The sequence below is a fragment of the Merops nubicus genome, unplaced genomic scaffold (genome assembly GCF_000691845.1).
Source record: "Merops nubicus isolate BGI_N331 unplaced genomic scaffold, ASM69184v1 scaffold20686, whole genome shotgun sequence".
Lineage (NCBI taxonomy): Eukaryota > Metazoa > Chordata > Aves > Coraciiformes > Meropidae > Merops > Merops nubicus.
The window spans coordinates 2,849-20,624 of record NW_008613192.1 but is presented as its reverse complement, the minus strand read 5'-3'; the positions used below and the strand labels follow the sequence as shown (position 1 = coordinate 20,624).

Here is a 17,776-nt window from a genome sequence, read left to right as displayed (position 1 = left end):
TTCATACCCCCACTTAAGAAGAGCTGTTCTAGGAAAGAAATTTCAAAGTAAATAGTATGTGTGATTGGTTTAGAACCCTGACATTGCTGGAGCTCTTTTTGCAGATTTTAGGAAACAGAGGGGTTTTGTGTGTGCCTTTAAGTTGATTTTAACAGCTATGTTACCTGTCCAACACTTTCCCAAGCTAATGAAATACATTTGTCCTTGTCTAAACCAAATGAGCAAAGCAAGGTGATTTTTTTTTTTTTTTAAAGCTGGTTGAGTCACTAAAAGACAAGGTCAGAAAGTTTCGAATACGTAATGAACTTATTGGTTTTGAGCCACTCTGGTTCTTCTATTGCTCCTCATCTTTCCATAAATCTCTCAAGAAAATGTCTAATATACACCCTAGTATGCAAAGCAGCAAGCTATATTTTTGCAGCACGACAAGCTTAGTAAAAGTCAAGTTTGTAAAGAAACATTTGTTTCAACTTTAGCTATAGAGAAAACTTTCATCCTTTCATAAGGGAAACAGTTCACAGCAGGTTTAAGAAAGAAATGCAGATGAACTTTATTATGTCCAAGGAATTACTCACTTTTGCATGTTTTCTTATCTGGATTAAGTATAAACCCTTCCTGACACCGACAAAAATAGGAATCATCTGTATTAACACATTCCTGTTCACAGCCATGGTCCTGAAGAGCACAATAGTCTGGTCCTAAATAGGAAAAAAATTGTATCAGTGAGGAACATAATTCCTCAGAAATTAGCTAGGGAAAACCAATTACTTTGTTTTCCTGTATTTAGCCTTTTTTTTTTTTTTTTCTCCTTAAGCATCATTCTGACTTTCTACCATATTGTTCCAAATTATGAAAACAAAAGGTCCCTTTTTCCAAATATCTGCTATACTGAAGTATACATGATATGTATTCTTCAATGTTTTTTTGACAACCCATGTACTACACACAACAGAGAAGTTAGAATGTCAAATATTTCTGAATATTTTGTAGCTAAATCCTCTACGTCACCTCATCAAAACTGCGTCTTTATTTTACTCAGAGCAAGTTAGATATGATCTGTAACAAATACACAAATGTACTTTCTAATCCTGTTCTTTAGATCAAAGCAGGACAATCAGATCACCAGGAGGACTGATGTTTTAACAGCTCCATGTTTTTGCTGCATGGTTCTTCCATTTAAAATGCTCACGAAAGGGAAGATGAGCAAAGTCTAGAAACAGTTACTACTTGTGTATAAAGTAGCTTTAAAAGGAAATTAATTGTTGCAGTAAACACTGGGGTATTTTCCACATAGTATTTACCACTATTGATGAAGTCAAAGAATCAAACTTTCACTTAGATACAGTGTCTGGCCATCACTTAGTCTTATATCAAGTGGAGCTAATTGACATATTAGTGAAAGAATTGTCTTAATCCCTCAAAACTACTTAAAATGGGTACACAAGTCACAAATCAATTAAGTTGTATTCTTAAAGACACCCAGGCACCTTTGAACACCTCATTACACAACCTGACAACTGACATTCAGAAGTTAATTATTATTCCCAGAGGTAACTTGCTTCCTGAGGCGGGAACTGTTTGTTCCTTGTGTTCAGTGGCTTAGTGCAATTGAGCCTTTATATATGATGTAAGTCTTTAGCAATCCTAACCCACTTATATTTTCAGGACAAGCAAAGTGCAATGTGACTTTCTAAGAAAAACTGAGAGGAGTATTTTTCTGTTTATGAACTCCATTTTATATGTTTATAGAACATTCCCTTTACCAAAGCTTTTTATGACAGCATATGCTTATACATTACACAGGGTTATCTTATGTTTACTAAAAAAAAAAAAATTAAAAAATTAGAAGACGTGGTTTGCTCAAGAGTGCACTGAGGAGACAGGAACCATAAAGGCACATGTGTGCACCAGAGGAAAGCAGCTGTATGCCTTCTAGACCTACTCAGTGCTGTGTTGCATTTATCTGCTCAAACCCTTTCTAAGTCAAGTGTGCAGGAGAGACTATCCTGGGTACTTGATTCTGAAGACAACCACAGGAGTTGAAAATTATGTGTAATTATTTTTGTTACAACCTTGAGGCTATTATGTTGCGAACACTAAAACCACACTTCACAGGGCTTCATCAACACAGATCAGATTAAGGGTGCTAACAGAAGGCCTTGATCAGCTACAGCTCATGAGAACCCACCGACAGCTCCAACCAGGCCTTCCCTAAAGAACAACAGTTGAGGCTCACCACCCCTAAGTGCAAGCAGAAGCTATCACCTGTCCTCTCGAGAGGAGCAACAAGAGTGGCAGAAGTCTCCTTAATAGTTAACTTAGTAGCTAGGAGTGACGCCTGCCTGCCTCACGGACAATCTGAAGTTGCTGCTCTCTTCCAGCCACACACAGAGTACACTGCTGGTGTTGGCAGGGCTGTCCATATGAGCTGTGTTCCCTATATTTCATTCTGAGAAGTTTGGAACAATTCCCAGAGAAAACAATTATTAGATATGCATGACTGTACTGATAACATTTACATTTTCAAGCTTTTCTTCGTAACCATGAGCATGAAAGCTTACTTTATATTTTTGAAAGGAAAGCCAAGATTCTGAGACAATCATGAGATCTTGGGAGCTGGCGTCCCAGGCCCTGGCAAGCTTGCTGATGCAGAGATCTGGGTCTGGCATAGGTGTGAATCTTGACTAGCTGGTGATCAACCCTGAGGTTCAGAAGGTAAGCCAAATATGTAGAAATTTATGTTAAAGGTTTTAAATTTACAAACATTTTAAGTCTAGTGATCTGAAGTTTATTTTTTCATGTTGTTTATGGTGACTCAAAGGCAGCACGATTCATAACATATGGGAGCTAGGGGACACTTTTGCTGTGAAGAGCTCTCATGCCATCTTGGCTTTTGCAGCACTAAGAGCTACACAGTTCTTTCATTCATGCTTTATTTTACTAGCATATATCAAGTGTAAGGAAAAGTGGCTTAAGAGAATGATTTCACACAGTATTCGCTCGTTCCTCCCTGATGACTCCTGAATCAATTTCTACAGCCTACCATGTTCAGTCACACATTGGTGATCTTCCCCTAATTACAGCCTGATGGAATTTGCTCTCTTAATTTTAAACTAATTTAAAGCATTTACAACAAAACAGAATGCAGTTAGCATGGCAGAGATGCACAGAACTGTGAGAAGCCTTGTTTGTGGCCCCTGCCCCATGGTTTGGGAGCTGCACTGAATTTTGGTGATCCTGACCTGCTGACTGGCTGACTTGATTTCCTGAATTTACCTTAGACCTCCCTTGACACCATGGACTTGTCTGGTGATTATTGGACTGTTGGCCGAGCCTGGTTACTGTCATAGGGCATGTTTTGTTATTCTTCTTTGGGTACTCTGGGACCAAAGGCCTTGTCAGAGAGACAACTGACCCTGCTTACCTTGTAGCCATCCTTGGCTCCCAGATTATGCTCCTTTGTGGAGCAGCATACTTTTGTGAGATACATTAAAGATCTCCATTCCACAGAGATCCAACACGAAATCATACATGTGCCTGCTTAGTGTTTCTCGACAAGCTTAGAGGGGAAATAACCCTTGGAATGTGGTAGTGGAGTGTTACCCTACCTGACTAAAAGGACATAGTAATTAAGGCTTTGTACAAACAGCAGAAGTCTCCAACCCATAGGCTGTTCATGTTGGAAATTTCAACCAGACAAACACCTGCTGGGAAGGTAAGACATTATTGTGCAGGCAGGTTTCTGCACACACTTGGTGATAAGTCACCAACACAAATTCTTAAGGAGTGATGTTCTTCTCGACTTGCTGCTATGACCATGAGATAACTGAGTTCACGAATCCACAAGGCTAGGAGGGAGAACAGAATTTGGACTCCATATTTCACAAGCTCAGGTTTCAGCTTACTCAGGCAATTACTAGGAAGAATCCCCTGGGAAACAGCCAAGAAGAGAAAGGATGTCCAAGAGAGCCAGATGATTTTAAAGAAAAGTTGCTAATAGCTCAGGAACAAATGATCCCATCGTACTGGAAAATCTGCTTCAAAGATCAAAGAGCTGCTTGGTAAACTAAAACACAAATAGGGAAAATAGTAGAGAGAGAAAGAAGAATGAAGAAAAAAAGAGAAGTATAAAAGTATTTCTCAGGTAATGTGGGGCAAAAACAAAGCCCAGCTGGACCTATTACTACTGAGGTACACTAAGGGCAATAGGAAGGGAGTTTACAAATATCCTGGTAGCAAAAAGAAAGTCACATAAAATGTAGGTCTTTTGACTGGGGGAACAACATAGTGATGAACAGTACATAAATGGCTGAAAAATATAAAGCCCTTTATATTCCTGTTTCTCAGAGACAAAGGCTACTCTGATTTCCATGTGTACCAGCAGTCTGGGAAGGAGAGAGCCTACCAAAATCGGTCAGAGACTACTTAGGGAAACTGGATATGCACAGATCCATGATATGACTGATATTCACCTGTGGGTGCTGAAAGAGCTAGGTGATGGGGCACCACTATCATGCATGAAAATTCACAGGGAATGAATGAGGTACCTGATAACTGAAAAATGCTAATGTGACACTCATCTTTGAAAGAAGGGAAGAAAGAAGGCCCAGGGAACTATAGACCAATCCACATAATTTCAGTCCCAGGATCATGGCCTACATGGAGGTGGAGAAGGTCTATTCAGAAGGGTTTGTAATGATAGGACAAAGAGTAATGGTTTTACACTAGGAAAGGATAGATTTAGACTGGATATTAGAAAAAAAGTTCTTTAATATAAGGGTGATACATCAATGGAATGGGCTGCCCAGAGAGGTGGTGGAGGCCCTATCCCTGGATTCACTCAGGGTCAGGCTTGATGAGGCTCTGAGCAACCTGGCCTAGGTAGAGATGTCCCTGCTTGTGTAGGGAGATTGGACCAGATGACCTCTAGAGATCCCTTCCAGCCTAAAACGTTCTATGATTCTATGCCTGACCAACTCTGTCATTTTCAATGATGAATTGACTGCATCTGTGAACAAGGGAATATTGGTGGATGTAACACACTTTGGTACTAGTCATGCTTTCGATGCTGCCTCCCACAGCATTCTCATTTGGAAGGTGTGGAAGTATGGGCTGGAAGAACTGTTAGTTGGGGTGAGAATTTCCCAGGCCACCAGCCTCAAATGAAAGTGATCAATGGCTTCATGTCTGTCTGGTTGCTGATAAAGACCAGAGTACAACAGGGAACAGTACCAGGGGTCATACTGCTAAACATCTTCATCAGTGACATAAATGATGACAGAACAGGAACACTCAGCAAATCTATGGGTGACATTAAATTAAGGACAGTGACTGAAAGCAAGCACAGAGGAACCTTGATAAACTTGAAAACTGGACCATAAGTTCAGCAAGAAGAATTGCAAAGTTCTGCACCTGGGTTGGAAACAGCCCACAGTTTGTACGGACTGGGAAATGACCCGCTGAGGGCAGCATGGGCCAGCTGCTCCCTAAGGGAAGGGGAGCCGGGAGCCAGGGGTGCCCATACAGCTGAACAGGGCAGAGGCCTTGCCAGACTCTGCTCTGCGGTACCTGAGTGAGGTGAGCAGGGCAGGCCTGGAAGCAGTAGCCAGGTTTAACCAGAAGTCCAGTTTATCAGGCAAGTGGGTGATTCAGGTTGGACATGAGGAAAATGTTTTTCACCAGAGGGATGGTGGAGCAATGGAAAAGGTTGCCCAGAGAAGTTGTGGACTCTATGCTGGAGCTTTCTGAGAGTCAACTAGACACAAACATAGCTTTGGTTCTCAATCTCCAGTTTGTGTCAGTTCCACTTGGAAGAGGACACTAGAGCAGATGACTTTCAGTGATCCTGTCCAACTAGCATCTGAAAGCTCTTTTGTTTCCAACAAAAAGAGCAGCACAGAGTCAGACTGACAGTCTATGCAGCTCTATATAGCCCAATGTGCTGTCTCAAGCGATAGATACCCAAGTCGGAGGACAGAGACAGGATGAGCCTGAAATGCTACTATCCCAGAACATTCTCTCAGCTTGCAGCACTCTGTGGATCACCAATTTAAACAGGTTAAAATAATTCATATGGTTAGACCATAAGCTGAAACCCACTCAAGACATAAAATGTTTATGAAGTTTTAAGGTCTTTGCTCAGTTCAATTCGGAGGAGAAAACACAGCTTAAAATACACATTTTTAAACTGAAGGAATTAAAAATTTGAGCTTGGGCAGTGGAAAGCGCTTGCACTGTAGTAAGATTTCAAAAATACATGCATGTGGAAGTGTATGTGGAGGTATAAGAGAATTTAGTCAGCCCTTAGCTGACAGATACTTGACAAATGGGCAAGTTCAAACAATCTACAAGCATCATGAACCAGTACAAACTGTGCTCTGGCCATTGGGGAGACAGCAAACCCATGTTCCCTGACTCTGACCACCTAAAAATTAGATGTCTAGTCTGGCAAGTCACCCAGACTCCTGCATAGTCAAGGAAAACACAGGCACTTCCATAATTTTGTGTCAGAGCTGTGAGCAATCACCTTCTAGATGTGCGTGTCTATTTCCCTTGATCATACGGTTAGATCTACAGTCTGGCTTAGATGTTTTCTTTCTAAATGTTACATTTAAGTGAAATAGATACCAAACATAATACACAATACAGTCTCTAGATTAACAGTCTCTTATCCTAAAGATTGATATGCTCCCAAGGTTGTAAAAAGCACAGAAATGCAATGCTATACTAATGTATTTTTTTGAGAAGTAATGTTTTAATATGTTATTTCATAATATGGGCTAAAATTCACCACTAGCATCAGCAGCTCCACTCACCTAAAACTAATGGAGTTTGTCTGCTTACAGACACAATAGTAGCATTTCTTTCTCAAGGCCCACACTTACCAAGAAAGGCAACTAGGAAGATACATGAAGGTTTTTCCTTCACATTTCCTGAAAGCGAGTTATGACATTAAACACAGTAGAGGTTTTAGCTTGTTTTCCCAACTGTGGGAAGCCTTGGCAGGAGTACTTTCTGGTCTGTCAGTTCCCCTCTGCTTTACATCCACTCCTAACTCTGGCAATTTTTGAGCTTTTTGGGCTGGTATCAAATTTGACAAATTACAAACAAGAAAAGCCATGAAGTTATTATAACCTAGTGGAAACATGGAACCACAGTAGAAGATATTGATGTTGCCAGAGCTTTGGCACACTATCACTCTTGAGAAAAATCCACAGAAAAATAGGTTGAAATGTTTCGTCTAATTATGAAACTACTCTATTTAATTTTAGCTTGTCTTACAAACCATACTGATTATAAAGCATCTTGTACAGACTTGTTTGTTTACCAAGATAGGGAGATGATATTCTAACTGAAAATCTGGGTAGTCAAAGACACTATGCAAGACAAAACTTTGGGCTTTTACTGTTGAAAAGGAGTCTGGTTTTATGTCAAAAGCTTCCTGTTCAAAGGAGGGGCCCCTACCCTTAGGCCCTCCCCCAAAAAGCCAAACTACACACCAAACCAACTTTCATAGCTTTCCAGACCTTTGGCATACAGGGCACTCCAACATTTTCTATACCTGACACTATTCAGTGTTCCCAGGACCAGTGGGAGCATTACTGCTGAGAACTGGAATACAGTAGTACAAACTGTTTACAGTTAAACTTTATCACAACTTACTTCGGCAAGTTCTTTTGTCTGGATTTAAAATGAACCCTGGGTGGCATCTACAGTAATAGGAGTCCTCAGTGTTAACGCATTCATGTTGGCAGCCTTGGTTATCCAAAGCGCAGTGGTCTACAACTGAAAAAGAAGAAGAAAACGTACAATTACAAAAACAAAATTAGAACTATTATGCGTAGATATTATGGCACTAGTTACACACAGTGGCTATAAGGAAAAGCTGACACAATTTCTGTCCTGAAGAGCCTTTCTGCAAAAATTAATGCACTTTCAATACCAGTTGGTAAATCAGATTTGATTGAGTCTTGGATGATTACTCCTACCCTTCAAGCATTTACCAGCTCTTGAATTGCCAGGAGCCTTCTCAACATATTTCTCAGATATGGAAACCATGCCTCAGTCAGTAACTCTGTCCAGATGTTCACACTGTAGACCAGGGCGTAGCAAAGTTTGTTTCATTTAGTTCTGGCTTTTGCCTCTCCAGTCCCAGTCCTGGAATTGCTCTGCTTTTCCTTAGTCCCCTCCCAGCACTATTAGTTCTTAAGAGCTGTTCCTATAGCCTGAGTACACAGGAGTCCCTATGCACCTTCTACACCGAGGTCTGTCCCTGTACACTCACTCCCTCTAACATGCTCCACATACATTCTGTACAAAGCAGAAGAGCTTCAGGCTGACATTAATCACTGTTATTTTGCTGATATAATGCCTTTTGTATGACAGAAATAAAATATCATAGCTAGTCCAGTCACTTATTTCATAAGTCTAGTCACATATTATAGAAACCCACATTTACAAGACAGATTGCCAACAGATAATAGTGTAATACTTTAGAGTTTACTCAGTCAAGCCCTTTCAGACGTGCTAAAGAAGTTAAATTATTTCTGCTTATTTATTAGCAGGTTAAGCTGTTTCTTCACAAATGAAGTCTTAGAAGAAATGAAAGATAAATCACAAAGCAGGTGTTCTGTCCCCAAAGAGCTGCCAGGCCCCCTGCAACTTCACCTGATTCTTCGTGCAGAAGACAGCCAAGTGCTTAGCCTCACACAGACATTTAATGAGACAGGTTCCCCTTCTTTGACAACTGAGTAATTTTTTCATTACTTTATACTGCTGAGCCTCCAAAATTGCTATAAGAGGCAGTAATTTGTTTTAATGAAATAAGTTCAACAGCTGTCTCTGAAAATCATGTGTATATTCAGGTGTACCGAGATATTTAGTCAAGGACATCTGGTCAGGAAAGTGGATAATGAATTTAGTTATGTTGAAAAAGCTTCTTCTAACCCTTCAAAATATTTGTGTTCAATCAAGTCAAATTAGACTATTTACTGGCTACTGTATGAGACCATTTTCCTGGCAAGTGCCTTCCTGCTTCCAGACTGAATAGCTTCAGATGAAAACGTATTTACTGAATACGTATTTCAAGGACATAATGCATCATGCAAATTATATATCATCTTTTCTCTTAAATTGCTTCTAAACACATGTATATTTTCAAGTGTTTTAAAAGACATATTAAGAAATAAGTAGGCCAAAGAGTATATATATATTTTTTTCTCTATCTAGCATCATATCTTGGAAACAGCTCATATGGATTGCTCCAAAAAATCATCTCTTCCTCTGCATTAAAAACCTAACAAAATCCATTTCTACCACAATACCTGCAACTGCCTAACTAATGGATATAAATTTGAGAACAGAATAGAATACTTCCAATTGGAAGGGATGTACAATGATGCTCTAGTGCAACTGCATGACCATTTCAGGGTTGACCAAAAGTTAAAGCATGTTGTTAAGGGCATTGTCCAAATGCCTCTGAAATGTTGACAGGTTTGGGGCATTGACCACCTCTCAAGGAAGCCTGTTCCACTGATTGGCCACTCTCTTGGGAAAAAAATGCTTCCTAATGTCCAGTCTGAACCTTCCCTGGCATAACTTTGAGCCATTCCCATGTGTCCTGTCACTAAATACCAAGGAGAAGAAATCAGCACCTCCCTCTGCCCCTCCCCTCCTCAGGAAGCTGTAGAGAGCAATGAGGTCACCTCTCAGCCTCCTTCTCTCCAAACTAGACAAACCCAAAGTCCTCAACTGCTCTTCACAGGACACACCTTCTAGCCATTTCATCAGCTTTGTTGTTTGAGAGACACTGAATGGGTCCTAGAATGCTTTATTAGCAACATCTGAGCAACAAAGCATTCTCAGATGGCAATCTCTTGAGGGAGGAACTATGCCTTCTTATGGCTACGCAGCTGCTAATGTGCTGTGGACAGAAAAGAAAAAAAAAAAACCAAAACAAACAATGAAATAACGAACTAATTTTTCCAGACTTGCTTTTTTTCCATTTATAGCCTTCTGGGGACCTCTTACTCACAGAATTAGGTCTGTTGGACTGTAAGAAGAATGAGCATATAAATTTAAATAATGCCCTTCCACTAACACTGTTAAGAAGTGAGAACATTCTCTTGACAGTTGCTGTTGGAGACAAATATTATTCCCCTTTTTCAACAATTTGGTTTTTTTTTAAATACAAATTGTTCTAATTCCAGGCAGGGTTAGCCTTGCAGACTGGCACTAGTAATTGCTCTACAAATTCATTTCCATTTTAGCTTCGTATTTCATTTCAGTGACACTTGCTTAGAAGGGAAACTTGCACACGCATTCAAGTTGTCCCTGTAATCAAATCTTCCTGAAAAGACAGAGAAAAATTGTAAGTCTATATTTCTCATACAGAAATACTGTAAACTTTTAGCTGGTATACAGAAAATATGCACAGTTTGTATACGAGCAAGACAGAATAATATTTTCCTAATTTTTAACAGCTTTATTATTTTCATATTTCTGTACTGAGTCATGAGTTATACATTAGAACGCAAACACGTAGAGCTCTAACTATTTTTAATGTTAGCCCATGCCTTCTTCATTAAGAAAGTTTTTGAAAGGATTAATTAATGACCTTTTCAGTGAGCAAGCAATTAATTCAGTTGTCATCTCCCCACGCTTGTTCCACTGTTTTTCTTGTTTGGAATTAGCTGATAAGTGATGAGAGCCACCTTTTATTTACCGTACCAGTTCTGCACTCTGGGCATTTACACTGCCCCCACTGAACTGTGGACAGCATGGGTCACCTTTCCCTTGTACTGTTTTTTACCTATGATGTTAGGAGTAAAAAACATCCTATATGTTATTCAGGATGTAAAAGACTTCTTATACATTATTCAGGCTTAGGAAAATGAAATTAAGGAGAAGTGTAGGAAAAAAAAAAAGGTAGGACGAAAAGGTGACAGAATAAGTAAAGGCATAAGGAAGATGAAGGAGGACTTGAGGGAAACATAGAGCAGACTTCATGGAAGACTTGTGAAAACCTAGAAAGCAGCCGAAAAAACCTAGCCATGGCAGGGCTGCAGAGAGGTGTCAGCAGCCAAAACACTGCCAGGAGAAGAGGTCCAAAGCCCAAAAAACAGCTGCAGCAATATGGAGACAGTCTAGCACCAGTGCCAGGAAAGAGAGGACAGCATGTCCAGCAACACCAAGAAAGTGGAAAGACTTGAGTGTCCAGCAGCATGATGGAGAAAGAATAGCTCATTACCGCCAAATTTTAAGTGCCAGGAATCTGTTCATGTGAAGAGAGGACAGCTAACGTGAAAAGCTGTTTAAAAAGGCAAAGCACTAGTGCTCTGTCAGCCATACTTATCACTGGGCACACATTTTCAGACGTTTAGTCTACATATTTGTTCATAAACTCTGTTGTAAACACTCAGAGTGATTTGCCATTCACTGGTCACTCTGAATGGATATGTTATGAGTTGCTGGTTGTGAGATTTTATTTGATTATTACCATTCAGGTAACTGGCTGACCCATGTCAATAAAGCAATTAGGATTGCCTTTGAACCTTAACTAGAGAAACTAGCCTGTGAAATGAGTTTTCTCCATTTTCTCATTTAGTTTTGCTGGAGTTAAAATTTTAAAAGTCTTAGGTATTTTAGAAAGAAAACTGGCTTTTTGAGAGAAACCTGGTGTGTATGTCCTTTCGAAATTCTCTCGTCATTCTCTGGATGAAGAAGGCAGAGTAACCTTAATGAAGTTACTGCTTTTTGAAAAACTGCTGTACTCAGTGGTCTCTGGTATATGTGTACATCAACATCTTTCTTCTGATCCTGCTCATTTGATAATAAGTACTTCACAGAAAGGAACGGTTATCTAGCTTAAGAGTAACGAAAATGGAGAGTTATCACTACTGATTTAGTACTATACATAGTCTCCTTTACAAGATTTTCTGGCAAGGATGGTTACTCATTGATGATCACATCTGCAGAAGCTGTACATTCTTTGTAGTAGCACATCCCTTAAAAATCTCAAATTGTTCAAATCTGAACTTAAATTCCAAGGACTGACAGCTAATAGGATTTGCAGACAAATTACCATCAAAACTGTAAATTACCCAGACAATCTTTTCCTGTTCAGGAAATGTAGAGAGGCTAAGTTCTGCACGGTTAAAACATAATACACATGAACCATTCACATGCACCAGTGAAAAATGAAAAAAAGATTAATGGCCAGATAAATACAAAACAAAACTGAAAAACAGAAGTGCTAATAATGTGCTTTAAAATCGGAATTAATACTGCTAATTATTGCAGGGGTATGAATAGCATGAGGTTTGTTTTTTTCTTTTTTTCCTAAAATAATATAAAAGAATCAAAATCAAGTGAAGGATTATAGAATAGAATAGAAAAAAATAAAAATCATACTGAGGATAAATTACGTTGAGAAATTTAAACACTCCTATACTGAGATCACAAAGCTACAAGTAAGGGAAACATTTCTGAGGACCAAGTATAGAGTGAACGTTCTTCAAAACCATGTATGTTATCCTAGGTCACAAAAACCTCAAAACCTCATTTTTCTGTCCCATGTGAAACTACAAGCAGAAAATTCAGTTCCATAAACTGTCATCTATATTGCATCTCAGAAGAGGATTATCCTGCAAGGAAATAGAGATAATAAGTGTCAGATTATATTATGTTAGAGTTGTTTAAAATGACAAGAAGGAGTAAGCTGTTGGACAAAAGTGTTATGGTGGCCTGTGGCAGATTTGGAGCGAAGGACTCGCTTGGATTCACTTCCGCGGGATTTCAGCACGTGCTCGGAATGAAGCATGCCGTTAAGTGCTCGCCTGGAGAGAATACTCAACAAATGAGGTGATATTTTTCCTTCAAGGACTCATTATGGGTTTTTTTGTGGAGGATACCAGAAGACAGTATTTTCCCAAAATGTAGCATGGGATGAAAAGTTTACAAGAGAGCAAATAGGTTAGTGAAAAAAAATGATCCTAAAAGTACTTACTGTGTATAAACTGGTAAGAAGACTGAGATGCTTATATGGTAATAGAAGGAAGTATTTTTTGTATTAAAAAAATTATTATACTGTATTTCCTCACTCACTCTTTTGAGTTGTAATTCTTAGAGCTAATGTTTGTTTCTTTACTGCCAATAGCAAAAATTAAAGGCAAACAGTGGATGGAGCCTTAAAGGGGGGGTTAAACTTTCCTTAAAGTCATCTTTCCAAAAAGAGTTTGATATCTGTCCTGGCATGACCATAAAACCAAGTGCAAAATGGCAAGAAATCATCCCCCTTCAAGTTTTTCCGTGTATAACTTCTGTCTGAAGAGCAGCTACCAAGTTTGTCTGGCTTTGTGTTTTAATGGCCACATATATCATAGCAGTACATTGCTGGCCACCTACTTGGACCTAGAATAAAACATCTGGTGTTTCATTTCAAAAGAGACATGTTATTTTGTGTGAAATATGTTGGAATAATTTTCCCAAGTCACCACTTGTTATCAGTAAAGGCCTACAAATATGCCAAAATTTATTCATCCATATCTACTACTCATATAGGAGAAGAGAGCTTCCCATCACTGTCTACTGCTAAACAATTAATTTACACTGCATTTCCCTTTGGTTTGTTTCAAGAGATAAATGTGACTTGCTAAACTTGTACTCACCGATACAATTCTTTCCATCTGCATCAAGCTCATACCCTTCATAACACTGGCAGACATAAGACCCAGGTGTGTTGACACAAATCTGCTCACAGGCATGTTTCTCCACAGCACAAAGGTCCTGAGCTACAAAACATAATTGCATAAATCTGAAATTCTTTGACCTTCTGTAATGCATGGGTAGACTATAGATAAAAAATACATTTCAGGAAGCTATGAACAGCTCTTTAGATATGAGCTCATTTTAACACATATCATTCCAACGTTCTATCAAACACTGACAAATCTTATGCCAGCAGCAACAATCACTCAAAACTAAGGAGCCCATTCCTTCAGCTGAAGGCAATGACTATTCATGGGCCAATAGTGCCTAGTATAGTTACTTGACTGTATGTTGCTCTAAAATATTTGAAGGGCATTATTCTTTTTTTTGTTTTAATTGTGTCTTTTAAAAATTTTTTTGCATAACCTTCCCAAATAAATGATGACAAGGTTGGAAAGGGAAAGAAGAGGAAAACGTGACACCAAAAGACTTGGTGACACTTAATTTCCGAGTTTTATAATTTTTTACTTTTGTGCAAAGTATCATATCAAGTTACCCCTCACAAGCAAAAGATCTCATTAGAAAAATTACTACAATAAATATCCGTTCAGCACCTGGCTGAATGAAGCACATTGGGCTTTCTTTTCAGTAGGCAAAAGCTTTCTGAGAGGCCCAGGTTTCCCCAGTGAAATCTCCTGAAAGCAGACCACTTTTTGTTTCTCAGGATCAGGCCCAAAGACTGTTCAACGCATAATGACTGTTTATAGCTATAAAAAGGGCTTTTGGAACACATTTGAGAAAACTAGCCAAGCAAATACAAGTTTTCTTTTATAGCTGTCTTCTTCATATCAAACAACATGAACAGCATAAACAGTCATTTAACTCTCTTGTTCCAGTATAAACAGCCACAAATAGATAATTTTCCAGCTTGTTTCAGCTACATTTCCTCTTTTGTACTGTTTTGTATATTAATGTATGATTTCGACATCTCTAGAGAAGAATGGAAGAGCTTAAGTTAAACAAATAAATACAGTGGAAATGAGCAAAGAATAGCCATTATCTGACAAAACCACTCCTTTCTAGAAGTTAGACTAGAGTACATGAAAGGAGCATCCTTTGCATGGATGCAAAACCGTCTTAATTAAGTAAACGTAAGAATATTCGAGTTAAACAAAAGAACTTTTTTTCCCTCTCCCCTCCATTTTGTTTTCCCCCTATGTGGAAAGCAAAAATGATATGTATGGCAGATTTTCTTCCTTCAATGTAAAGAAATACATATTTTTTAAAAATAATTTTATAATGAAATGTATAATCTATTAATAATAGAGTAATAATAAACATAGAATAAGGATAGACAGATAGAATAAAACTATTGCTTATTCAAAGAGAAATGCACCCTTTTCCAGCCTGAAGCAAAGCTGTCAGTTCATTGCTGACTGAAGCCATTTGGTTGAGGACTTAAGAACTGCATAGTGATACAGTGTACACTCACAACACCAAAGAAAGGAGAGAGAAGAATGAAAACACAGCATAAATTTAACTATATACCATTAATTTTTTCTGTATCATTTAATTTAGAAAGTGTTAAAATATATATGTAAGGAAACTCTTTGCTCATGTAAGAGCTGACAAACACATCCAAACCTTAGATAAACACATCTGGTTTATGTTGATCATGTATTGAAGTAACATAAATATGATGAAGATCTATTTTACTTAGAGGTCATGTGAGAAGCTTGTTATCTCTCTGCACTTGTGAAAAAGCAGCAGCCAGTGAAGGTAACTAAAATGATCACAGACTGTGGATTTTCTAATTGCCATGCTTCCTTTTACCTCCATAAATAAACTGCACAGTTTGTCAAGGCTTGGTCTTGTATTTTTCATACCTGTAATTAATTTTATTTTTCATACTTGTAATTAATTTTTTTTCATTGACTTGCAGAAAAAAAAAATCAATTGTCAAAATTGATGTTAGAGGTGAGGATGGGGAAAATGTGTAAGAGGAAATAATAATAATTAAAAAAAAAATTAAATTTCCAGAAAATTGAAAACAAAAGAGTAATTTTTAATTTCTAAAAATTATTTACTCACAGAACCATTTAAGTTGGGAAAGACCTTTAAGATAATTGAGTCATACAATATAAAATTTTAAATTAGAAGGATTTGAAGAGGGACAAAATTAAAAGAATAAGTTAGAGAATATTACTGAAACGGGATCACATTGTCAGAGCCATCATTTGGGATTCTCACCATCATCTTTCTGAAGAGCGATAGCAAATAAGTAGAAGCACAGAAAATAGACTGTGTGAAAAAGTGTGTGACTCTAATCCCCAAGCTGCAGAGTAACCTCGGATACTGCCATACTCTCACTGCTTCCCTGGTCATTAAGTATTTGATATCAAATACAACACTAAGCAAGACAAACAGAGAACCTTCCACTCTCAAGCTACCTGCCTGTTTTATGGCACTCTCCTGAGATGTGGAACATGTGAGTTCAAACACAAGGCTAGGATTTGAGCCTGCATCCTTCAGCTTAGTTCTAAATCAGCAATTGTGAGGGGTACATCCTATGCTCTCAGCATGACTGTCTCCTCTAGCTTCTTGAAAAGACATTTTCTGAAATTTTTCTTCTGGCTAAAATCAGTTTGGCAAATTTCAATTGATCGATGCACTATCATGGGATAAGAAACTGTATTTTTAGCAAGTATATTTTCCACAAGTAGTTAAAAATAGAATTACATAATTCCTTTTAAAAAAATCAGGGATAAAGAGGTAAACTTGGTATACTCACCTAATGTAGTCTCCTGTTAATTACTAGGAAGCAAGTTAAAACAGACAAAAGAAATACTGCTTACAAAGGTCACAAATAAAGTGAAATAGTTTGTTATTATAAGCTATAAAGCAAATTAAAACTGAAAAAAAAGTGAGCCCTTTTAGAGAAGTAAATAACAGCGTAAGCAAGACTTCTGAAACTATTATTTCAATGATTGCAAACCCTTACACTTCAAGAAACAGTCAGGAAGAGCTTTTCAGACTGGCAAGTTATTTCACAGTTCTCTAGTATGGGTTTATTGCACCTTTCTGTACTATTAGTACTGATTGGTATCTAGACAAGTTACTGAAGTAGTTGGACTCATTTTATATGAGATTCTAAAACAGTTCTTTCTTTGATTGTTGCTTCATTATTGAACTTATTACACCAATAAAATTCAAACGCAATTTTATGTAGTTTCAATGTACCTTTTCGGAAACGTGTATAAAAATTAGCTTGATATATCTCAGAAAGGTTTAAAAACTCCATTTACAGAAAAGAAAAAAAAAAAAGAATGACAACTTCACCTATTCAGACTCTTTCTGACGATTACCATTAATTATACTGAGCTCAGTCCTCCTTTATGAGACCCAAAAAAGGGTATGTAATGTTAACTGGGAGCATGAAAGAGTAAAGTTAAGAAAGATAACATACTGCTGCAAGTCTTCTGGTCAGGATTGAGAATGTATCCTTGTTTACACCTGCACATGTAGGAGCCAGGAGTGTTTATGCAGAAGTGATCACAGCGATGCTCAACCGCACTGCACATATGGGGCACTGAAGGACAAAAGGTAAAACGTTATTAACTGCTGTCTTTCTTTCTTGTGGTCACAACTGAAAAAAAAAAAAATGGTTTGGAAAATTTTACTGAGGGAATTTAGAAATTTCAAATTAAGTGTGGACAGTAAAGACAAAAACGGAAACTTAAGTCTGTAAGAAAATCCTTAACAAAGAGTACTATGTATTCATTCCCGAAAACATTAGGAATTTAGGTATTTTCTGTCCGATAGACATTTGTGGCATGTTTTTGGACATAAGATTACATGTGGAATGGAGATATAAATACAATAAAATCTAAAATCTAAAATCTCAAATCTCAAATATAAAATATAAAATAACATTCAATTTCTTGAATGAAGAACACCACCACACAGCACAATACTACAGAAGAAAACAACTAGATGAATACTTGAAAAGAGTTTGATGATTCTTGCATGAAAATCTTCATCAGCTTGATTCTTAATGTGGAGGAGCACG

At 38.0% G+C, this 17,776-nt stretch overlaps 1 protein-coding gene across 1 annotated transcript in view; it reads right to left on the bottom strand.

Annotated features, from left to right (window-relative positions):
- The window catches only part of MATN2 (matrilin 2), a gene marked incomplete at its 5' end in the record, with an annotated part of 44,038 nt that extends 26,742 nt beyond the window's left edge, over window positions 1–17,296 (bottom strand). Inside the window, 4 exons of the mRNA XM_008941832.1 lie at window positions 576–698; window positions 7,663–7,785; window positions 13,668–13,790; window positions 17,174–17,296. Coding sequence (XP_008940080.1) covers window positions 576–698; window positions 7,663–7,785; window positions 13,668–13,790; window positions 17,174–17,296 — 492 coding nt within the window. The remainder of the gene's footprint in view (window positions 1–575; window positions 699–7,662; window positions 7,786–13,667; window positions 13,791–17,173) is intronic.
- Window positions 17,297–17,776: the final 480 nt, after the last annotated feature.